Raw genomic sequence first — 10,475 nt, 5'->3', positions numbered from 1 at the left:
CACACACACACACACACACACACACACACACACACACACACGCTCCAAAGTGCCAGCCCAGAGCCATCTGCACTGGCAGCGCTATCTGTCAACAGTCTAACCCACCTAACTCCCAGCCACTCCCTGAGCACACAGATGGGCCATATGTGTGTGTGTCTCTGTGTGTGCGTGTGTGTGTGAGAGAGAGAGAGTGTGTGTGTGTGTTTAAAAGACCTCCTCGCCTGCTCTCCCGCCGAGTCTCATCACCACAAGAGAGACAGGGTGACCCCTTTTTTTCTAATAAGCTGCCAAAGCAGCAGACAGCATGAAAGCTCGAGTCTCGGGTGTGAAGGTGAAGAAGCTGCGTGTGCGTCTGCGTGTGTGTGTGCGTCTGTGTGTGTGTGTGTGTGTTATGTGGTGTCTAGGATGATGAATGAGTAAAAGATACAGTATTGCAGCAGCACAGACTCAGGGCTGTCTCAGAGCACTGCCTGTTCCTGATACCAGCCTCCAGACATAAATAAAAGAAAGCAGAACTCGCAGCTCTTCTCTGTGTTTCACTGCAGAAAGATAAAATCCCAACGTGGATCATGTCAGAAAAAAATCAATAATCATTCCTTATTAATGATAATCCTCTGAGCAAATCACACAGATAACACGTAGCTGATAAAACGTGTTAAATAATTGGTGTTTGCTGAAACAAACGCAGATTAAATTAGGAGTTTTCATGAAGTCATCATTAAAATGAATATGAGTGATTTTAATGATTTATTTGAGGCCCTCCCTCCATGTTTAGAATGGTTTTAAAAACCACGAGTATATAGTAAAATATATCCACCTATGTTTGTTAATAACTGATCCTGAAGGTTTTATAAAGTCTTAACTTGACGAGGTTAAAGTCTCATTAGTGATCATGATTGACTGTGGCTGATAGTTGTTCTTTGCCAGCATAAAAAAGGCTTTATTTGACTGCACTTATTGAATAGATAATAATCATCAGTCAACCTCAGATGAAAGGAAATGGGTTAGGATGGTCAAGAACAACTCAGGAACAAAGGCTTGAACTAACTGGAAACTGTAAGGCAGAGTCTCTGTCCACAGTGAGTCATCGTTGACTGAGAGGGCAAAGACCAAGAAAAGAGTTCCTGCTCCAGAAGAGACACCTTCTAGCTTGCTGAACAAGCCAGCTGTTGGTGTGGAAAGTTTTGAAGTTAGATTGAGCTATACTACTATAATATAATATACAATATAACTCTCTCTTATAACGAAGCTCTCGATTTACCGGTCGATCTACGTTCCTACCCTCATCTATGGTCATGAACTTTGGGTCATGACCGAAAGAACGAGGTCCCGGATACAAGCGGCCGAAATGGGTTTCCTCCGCAGGGTTGCTGGGCTCTCCCTTAGAGATAGGGTRAGAAGCTCGGTCATCCGGGAGGGACTCAGAGTAGAGCCGCTGCTCCTCCACGTCGAGAGGAGCCAGTTGAGGTGGCTCGGGCATCTGGTAAGGATGCCTCCTGGACGCCTCCCTGGTGAGGTATTCCGGGCACGTCCCACCGGGAGGAGGCCCCGAGGAAGACCCAGGACACGCTGGAGGGACTATGTCTCTCGGCTGGTCTGGGAACGCCTTGGGGTTCCCCCGGAGGAGCTGGAAGAAGTGGCTGGGGAGAGGGAGGTCTGGGCCTCCCTTCTGAAGCTGCTGCCCCCGCGACCCGACCCCGGATAGGCGGAAGAAAATGGATGGATGGATGGATGAATATACAATATATATTAGTGAGGTAGTTGTTTGCTCCACTCTGGGCCCTTAACCCTGGTACAGGTGCAGTTCTTCAACGTCACATCAGATCAATAGTTCCAGTTAAAACTCTGACACATTTGGGTTTTCCAGTCATCCCAAACCCATAACAAAACTGTTTTCTGATTGCCTAATGTCAAGCTTCTGGAAAGACCTTCCAAAAACTCCAAACTCAGCCCAAATAAAAAATTTGTGGAATGTTTAAAAGCCAGATTTGTGCCAGGAAACAAGCCAGTTTAAACGAACAGTACAGTTTGCCAAATATAGAAAATATCCAGACAGTAGCTTTTTGATGGCTACAAAAACCTGCCGTTAAGGTGCATTTTACTAAAAGACATTAAATTACTGTGACATGCATATCCTTCCAATACAAAAGACCAAAGAAAACATATTTATATATTAGAAACTTGGCACAATGCATGTGATTTTACCCATTATGTCACATAATTGGCATATTTTCTTCTGAACTTGGCTCAGCCAAAGTGAAACAGGAAGTGACATCAAAGAGGAACTCTCCGATCTTTGTTTATTAAAACAATATTATTTGAACTCTGACTCTTCTTCTTCTCTGATAGTGGCTCAAAAATAATCTTAACATCAGGTTCTTCTCTACAGTCTGTGTTAGCCGTTGTAGCAATGCTCTGTTCCCCTTTGACATCACTTCCTGTTACTTCACATGCAAATATCTCAACTGTTCATCTCAACAGTCTGAAACTTTTTATGTATTTTGTTATATTTACTATCTTTAAAAAATACATTTATGTTTGTTACAAAAATTTGATGTTACAGGCACTTTAAACAAAATACTAGCGCAGTGTTTGCATATTTTTGAGTTTTTGTGTGTTGTTTTTGACTTCGTGTTGATTAGAAGATCCACAATAAATTCTGATTTTTGTACTCATTTCTTGCTGTCAAAAGTTAAAAAGTTGTGTTGCATAGTTAAAATATCCTTGACAAAAGATTGATCCAAAAAACAAACAAACCCTAAAACCCCACAAATGAATGTGACACTAATGCCCACGGTGAGTGGATGTGACCCTCTAACAGCTGAGACGTCAGTTCTGACTGATTAGGACAATAAAACTACCTTTAACTGGACTCTGCAACGATGCAACTGTCTTCTCATTTAATCATTAATTAAGCTAGTAATAAGTGATAAGACACCAATTACCAAGTGGACGTTTCCTGCAAGCTTTTAGTCTTTGCATTGCCAGACTCAAATTTTCCCTTCATATTTTCATTGATGCAATACGTTTATTGATTGTAATAATTTTTACAGTTCGTTCTTTCAGTTTAAAATTGTTAATAGGTTAATCAGAAAGTTGGCTGTTCACCGTGTTCCCACTAAAAACAAGAGTGGGATGTTTTCATCTGACTCTCATTAGAAGCACAAAGATGTCACAGATGTTACAGAGCAACTTTTTTTTTCTTCAAGCTAAATGTTAAATCTAAATCTTTCACTGAAATTAAATGTTTAGCTAATGTGCAAATTCCTGAAATACCAAAATAAAAGCTTGACTGTTGATAGAATAAATGTAATGCCTTAACTTACTGAGGGAATCAATATATTACTGTGAAAGTAAATATCAAGAAAAACATTTTTATAGAAACATAGGAGACACAGTCAAGCTTTTATTTTGATAATTCTGGTTAAAGGCAGTGCAACTTTAGATATTAGCTAAACATTTAGTTTAAGCAAGCACGTCAGATTGAACATTTAGGATTTAGATTAAACATTTAGCTATGCAATTTAGCATTTAGCCTTAATTTTTGGATTTAACATTTAGCTTTTTGAACATTTAATATTCAGATTTAATTTTGGCATTTAGCTGTAACTTTTAGCATTTAGATTAAACATTTAATATTCAGATTATTAGCATTTAGCTTTAACATTTAGCATATAGATTGAACATTAAATATTTACATTCATATTTAGCATTTAGCTTTTAACATTTAGCATCCAGTATTTTTGTTCACATTTATATTTAACGTTTAGCATTTAGACTGAACATCTTAACATTTAGCTTTAAATATTCAAATGTGCTTAAAAGTGACTTTGGAAAATGCACACCACGTTTTCAAGCATTGTTTGACGCTAAATGTGAAAAACTTTCGCCTCGAGGTTTCTTCCTGTTCAAAGGGAGTCATTCCTTTCCACTGTCGCCAACATGTCGCTCAGGATGAAGAGAAGATAATAAGGTTTACTAATTGTTATTTTATATATGAATGTTTATTGCGTTGCCCTTATGTTGACGTTTATAAATAAACTGAAGCGCTGCAGGGGGATGTGCTTTTCTTCACAACCTGGCAACTCATTAAGCTCCCTCATGAATGGTTCAGCTTTTAGTGCGTGGAAATATTTAAAAACGACCCCTATGACCCCTTTAAGGAGACAGTTTGATATTTAGATTGAGAAAGGAGACAAAGCACAATAACTGTTTAGAAATAGTGAGAGATGCCATAAAAGGACAGCTTTAAAGCTGTTTTTTTTTTCTGTCTCAGGACCTGCGTTGACAGGTGTCATTGACCTGAGGGACAACTCCCACAGATTGGACAAAGACAGACCTTAGTCCTCCAAACAAGAGTCCAAACGAGGCTGAAACGAGTCACCTCTGCTCCATGTTGGTGGCACTGATCACACACGCACGCACACACACACATGTACAGACACGCGCGCTGCTGAGGTCAAACACACATACCTTGGCGTGGAAGGTCGGTATTCTGGTGAGCAGCAGGAACTGAAACATTCCTAAAATAACTTGAAGCATAATCCCCATTGTGCGGGAGTAAAAAAAAAAAAAAACAGACAAAAAAGGCGCACTTAAAAAAGTATTTAAAAAATAAACGTCTTCTCTTTGCTTCCTTCTCCTGTTTAAAAACGCAGAAATCCAGCTTTCATTCTCCAGTCTCCCTGCCCTGGAAGCGCTCCCGGGGTGGCATCATCACTGTTGGAATATTAACTTTGCTCTTTTGCATCTGCCTCTTATTTACAGCAGAGACATTACCCAGGATCAGTTTCCAACAAGTTTAACACCAAATTAAAAACACACCCTTCTCTGTAAGATCCTATAACCTTGGCACCAGGAGAGAGAAAAAGAGGCCCCCCTTTTTTCTTTTTGTTCCTTTTGAAAATTATATTAACTTTGTTTAAAAAAAAAAACAAGGCCTGTTTTTATGTTTTGGGTTCAGTTTTTATTTAATCCTGATCTGACGGTGGTGAGGTAAATGAGGGGTTCCAGCCGGCGTGACGCAAGGATTAATAGACTCCCGCTGAAACGTGGTGCGATCGTCAAATCCTGCGTGTCTTTAAGCAAACAAACAAAAGGAAAGGAGGTAAAAACGGATCACATCATCCGCTTCATCCGGTAAAAGATCCGCGAGGTTCTTTTTTTAGCGCGTGGACAGTGCCGCATATCCCTCCTCTCTCTATCTGGGCTCGGTCAGGTTTTCACCACACTGTCGCTCCAAATGAAAATGTGACGTTTCCTCTCCAGGCGCGTCTCACCGTTTCTCCTTTCCCCACCTCCTCCCTTATAAATAAAGCTCCAATCCTCCTCTCTTGACATCGAGGTGCAGCTGCAGCAGTGCGCACACACACAAACACACACACACAAACACACAAACACATGAAAACGGTGGCACTTTGTTATTGTGGTCGCTCTCCTCTCAGTGTCCCCCTTTTCTTTAATTTCTTTTTTTTTTTTTTGCCCTTGAAACGCACGCAGCGTTACGCTTTGCGCTGCCAACTTTGTTCCAAACGGGACAGGCGCACTGGATACAGGTGCAGCGTCTCTATTGGTCCCACTGCAGGGGGGAGGGAGGGTTCAGTGGAGGGGGGGACCCCGGGGGGCCCCATGCAACAGGGGAGCGTGTCCGAGGTCAGTCCGCAAGTGTATTCTTCCCCAAAACCCCGTCAGGTTTCAGCTCCCCTGAAGGCACTTGATCAACACACGTTGCGGTTTTTATCCTGAATGTTGGTAAATAAATTAAATTTACCCACAGGAAAAAAAAAAAACATATTGTCTCTGTGTGTGTTTGTTAGCAAAATATCTCATCAACCACTGGACAGGCTTAAAGTAAACTTACAGGCAGTTGGATTAACACCTTCAACTGATTAGTTTGAATCAATTCAAGATGGCCACCACAGACAAATAACCTTTAAATATTTTTTAAAAATGACTTTGCTCAAATTTCAGATGTTGGGCTAAATTCTGGTATGATAGTAGCTGAGAATGAACCCCAACACACATCCTGAGAGATCTTTGATTGTTTAAATTTTGCAACTATTAAGAGTCTGTCTGTTAGCAAAATATCTCACAAGCCACTGGATGAATCCTAATAAAACTTTCAGGAATAAATCAATGGGTGTATATCTACAACTGATAAAATTTTGGAGAGATTTAATTCAAGGTATCCTCCACAGACGACTGATTCTAAAGAATTAGAAAAATGTCTATAACTCCTTCAGTTTTGCAGATATTGAGCTTAAATTTGGTGTGGTAGTAGCTGAGAGTCATTCACAACACCTACCCTGACCGTGACAACTTGTGATATTTATCTCAAAGCTCCACGTCTCAACATTTGATGAAATTAAGCTAAAACTCTGACATTAAAGGTGGCTGGATTCAAGAAATTCTAGATATTTCCTCTGCATGATGTGTTATTTAAAAAAAAGGACTCACTGGAAAATTGTAAATGATAAACTTTTGTTCTTTTCAAAATGTTAATTTCTAAACAGCGGCATCCTTAAGTGTCCTAACAAGAAAGCAGCTGCGCTTCGCTCATTTTATGAGAACTTTCTATAATTTTTTTTTACGGTTTCCAGAAAGCACAGCCCTTTGTTAATTTACAAATGGTGTCAAATGTGCTGACTCAGAGACAAACAGTAAACTGCAGATGTTTGCTACATAAAAACTTCAATTAGTTCACAATCAGTTTGCTCTGAGTTCTAACTGAACTGTCTGAGAGACGTCTAGGTCAGTGTTTCCCAAAGTTGGGGTCGGGACCCAAAGTGGGGTCCCGAAACATCAAGGTGGGGTCCTGAAAATATTTTCTGAATTAATTACATTTTTGCCTTAGTTGTTACAAAAGAGTGAGATTAGTACATTTAAAATTGATAAATGTAGTATAAAAATATTGTTACTATGCCCATGTTTAGTTGACCTGATACAAATGTTTATCATCCAAAAATAGTTGGGGGCACAGGTCTCTGCTACTGTTATTTTGTGGGTCAAAAGCTGAAAAGTTTGGGAACCACTGCACTTTGGTTCCCAAAGTTGGGCTTGGGACCCAATTATGGGTCATGAAGCACCTTGGATAATCTCCAGAAATCAATTTAAAGGGTAATAAAATAATTGCTGATGTAATATTTTCCCTATAATTATTACAAAAACACAAAACAAGTAAAAATAAGTAGTTATATTTGTGTACAAGCTGTTTAGATTGTCAAAACATCTGTGTTTTTAGGGTTATTAACGAAGTTCATGTACTCGGACCAGTAATATTTGGGGTCACAAGTTTTTGCTTTGGATATTTTGTGGGTCAGAAGACAAAAAGTTTGGGAACCACTGGTCTAGGATATAAAAATATAGGAGAAATACTGTATGTCATTAAATGATTTATCACTGCAGAAGAAGCAAATGCAAACAAGATCACTGTCTGTTTTTTTACAGCTTATGCCGAATCAAAGGAAATCCAATTAGATTTACAGTTTTAGATCTATTATGTTGCAACTAAATGTGCATAAAATAACAGGAGTTGTGAAAAATCTTTGATTGTAGGCTGCAGAGGAAGAATTAGCAGCAGTTTTAACTTAGGACGAGCTGCTTCGGTCTCTCCAACCATTAATTAAAAGCAGGTGGAGTGGTACGTTTAGGTTAGCTACAGAAAGACAATGACTTTTATTAAACACTGTATTGTCCTCTGAACAATAACAGAAGAAAAGCATGTAGGAGTTTCTCAGCATCTCATTAAACTAAATATAAAAGTCAATTAAAACTGCTTCTTCTCCTCTCCTGGGAGCCTTGTGTTTCATTATTTGATGTGTGTGTGTTTAGGCACGCCAGCACCATAATCTCAGTCATTATGGTGTGTTTGGGTTATGACAGGGCACTCACACGCCACATGAGGGTGAGGGTGTCTGTGAGCGATGCGGGGGGACACGCTGCGTTATCTCCTGCTGGTGTCTCGGGGCGGGGGCCGCTGGCGAGAAGACGACTGGAGGGGGAAACGGTCATTTCTTCTCTCCGAAAAACATCCACAGCTCATATTTCCTGCATCGTGATTAGCCTTTTAGAACAGAAGCCCTGCCTCTGCTTCATGTTCTTACTAAGAAATAAACAGGTTTTAAATCAAGTGAATCCTTTCAGGTTTAAAAAGATAGATCTTTGTTTTCATAGACTCTGACCACCGTTGTGGAAACACAGTTTGGATTTCTGAAACAGAGTTTAGAAATAACATTACAGACACTACTGAGCAGTTGCTCATTAAAAAGCTGTCCAAGCCTCTTATCTCTGCCAAACAGAAGGAACAATTGTCACTATGGAGGGTATCGGTGAAACGATGATTTGCCAACTAGAACTGACTTTTAGAGAGAATTAAATCACAAAATAAAAAACAAGAAGTGATGGTTGGTGAGACAAACTGAAGCTTTTTAATTATTCCTCACTTCAGAGAATAAAAACTTTGCACAAAAAGTGAAGAAATCTGTGTTTGGCAAGATTATTTCTTTGTTGTAACAATGCTTCTTGGTGATAAAGCTTACATTGTTGGAAAGCCTGTTAATTTCTCTTTTAAATGGTGCCACATTTGTAAGGAACATGCATCTGTGGGACGAGCTGTAAAGCTGAGGATGTGGATTGTGCACGTGAAACATTTGCCACATCAGCTTATTTTGCTGGTTTTGACTCTTGTTTTGAGCTTCTGGTCCCCCAGGTGCCCGATATCAGGTTGTTACAACAAAGAAATAATCTACCAAACACGTACTTACTTTTGTGCTAAATATAGGCATTCAAAGGCATAAAAACAGAGAAAACAAATTAGTAAATGTTGGCTTTGATTTTCCACATAACTAGACATAATCCACTTCTCTTTGCTTGTTCCTATTAAATGTATAAATGTTATGTTTTCCTTTCGCAATAAATTGATCATAAATATTTGTATGTGTTTTGTCTTTTTTCTTAATTATAATGCAAGAAGGTAGATTGTCATTCTTTTCATTATGTAACTTTGATTTATAAACTGATAACTTTAAGTTAAAAGAAATATAAATCAAAAATATAAAGAACAGTTTTATTTTATTATCTTGATTAAAGAAAATAAAATGTCTATTTTGAGGGACCAGGGTCAAAGACAGGTGGAAATGTTTATTCCTCCTCGGGGTGACCCCTACATATATTTTAAAGTGTCTTAGCACGTCATAACATACATAGTTTCTGTTTAAAACAAACAAAATAATGACCCTGCAGAACCTTATTTAAGGTGCACCTCCTTTAACAGACTGAGGCTCATAAAACAAGATGAAGCATCCTTTAGGACGCTTTTAACTGATCAGTTACTTTCAGAAACATGATGGTTGTTCAGAAAACTCCACCATCAGCAGAACTGCAGCAGATTGAAAGCACAGTCCTAACGTCGGCTTCTTTGTACAAAAGGAGAAGAGGCCCGGTGATCTGCAGCTCAGTGTGTTCTGACCACAACACCAGTGTGACCAGACAAAACCACTCACACATCCCAACCACGATCTGCTGTGTCAGGACAAACACAGGCACAGAAAGTCAGGGGGAGAAAAAACCCCAATAGTTGTAAAACTAATCCCACGTCCTCCACGTGTGTCACCTGCTGGCAGCTGGACACTCTCCTACTTGTGTCTGCCACTCTGCATCGTTTTGAGTTTCTCCTGAAACGCATCGTGGTTTTGCCGCAAGATTTCAATCTGCTTCTCAAAACCGTTGACCCTGGAAAGGCAACACATAAAAAAACTCCAACAAATTAGGCATTTTAAGCCAAACTGGTAACACTTTAATGTAAGATAAAGAAGCCGCGCTCACCGAGCTCTCTCTTTGGCTTCGTTGTAGATTTTCATGATGGCTCTATCTTTCTCGTCCATGAAGTTAGTGTGGATGTCGTTCAGTTTCCTGAAAGAGTTGGTAGAAACACTATTCAAGGACGTGTGTTTGCTTGACCTAAGAGCCCTTAGCGGTCAGCGGGCACTCTGCATTTATGAGTTTGTTCAGCTGTTGCAACAGCTGCCCCGGATCACAAAGAGGCGAATCTCGGCAAACACGAGTGGCACCGAGTCATTGTGTGGAAACAAATACAAGGAAATGAGTCGTGAGGTGGCGGCAGAACACACGGCACAGAGGCATGTCTCTAAAATACCACATTCAACCGGGAAAAGAGAGCTCGTTGAGTGCAACGGGGAGGTTGAGTTAGTGCTGAAATGAGATGGTGGCAGGCTGAAGTTAAAGGAAGATGAAGGGTGTCGATGACAAAAATCATATTGAAATGATGGAGTTGTGGCTATTTTGGTCAAAACTTAAAAATATTTTCCAAAGTTTAATGTAGGGATGCACAATATATCACCATTAATATCCGTATCGGCCGATATGTAAAACTGAGCCGATTTTAAAGGCATAGTGTGTAGGATTTTGTCAATTCTTTTAGCCGAAATTGAGATAATCACTAATGACAATAATAAAAA

At 39.7% G+C, this 10,475-nt stretch overlaps 2 protein-coding genes across 4 annotated transcripts in view; both read right to left on the bottom strand.

Annotated features, from left to right (window-relative positions):
• The window catches only part of vegfba (vascular endothelial growth factor Ba), a 31,510-nt gene extending 23,231 nt beyond the window's left edge, over positions 1–8,279 (bottom strand). Inside the window, exon 1 of one of the 2 annotated variants that reach the window (XM_014005663.1) lies at positions 7,891–8,279. In XM_014005663.1, the coding sequence (XP_013861117.1) occupies positions 7,891–8,010 (120 nt within the window). In that variant the 5' untranslated portion in view covers positions 8,011–8,279. Of the gene's footprint in view, positions 1–4,473; positions 5,965–7,890 lie in introns of those variants that run through there. The other variant, XM_014005668.1, reaches the window with a different exon arrangement.
• Positions 8,280–9,118: 839 nt separating this feature from the next.
• dnajc4 (DnaJ (Hsp40) homolog, subfamily C, member 4) overlaps positions 9,119–10,475 on the bottom strand; it is a 4,728-nt gene continuing 3,371 nt past the window's right edge. The window contains exons 7-9 of one of the 2 annotated variants that reach the window (XM_014005687.1): positions 9,823–9,909; positions 9,611–9,729; positions 9,119–9,519 (exon numbers count right to left, since the gene is read on the bottom strand). In XM_014005687.1, coding sequence (XP_013861141.1) covers positions 9,633–9,729; positions 9,823–9,909 — 184 coding nt within the window. In that variant the 3' untranslated portion in view covers positions 9,119–9,519; positions 9,611–9,632. Of the gene's footprint in view, positions 9,730–9,822; positions 9,910–10,475 lie in introns of both variants that reach the window. The other variant, XM_014005680.1, reaches the window with a different exon arrangement.

This window comes from Austrofundulus limnaeus, unplaced genomic scaffold (assembly GCF_001266775.1).
Source record: "Austrofundulus limnaeus strain Quisiro unplaced genomic scaffold, Austrofundulus_limnaeus-1.0 Scaffold1, whole genome shotgun sequence".
Lineage (NCBI taxonomy): Eukaryota > Metazoa > Chordata > Actinopteri > Cyprinodontiformes > Rivulidae > Austrofundulus > Austrofundulus limnaeus.
The sequence above is the reverse complement of the archived record's forward strand: the minus strand, read 5'-3'. Positions and strand labels throughout refer to the sequence as shown.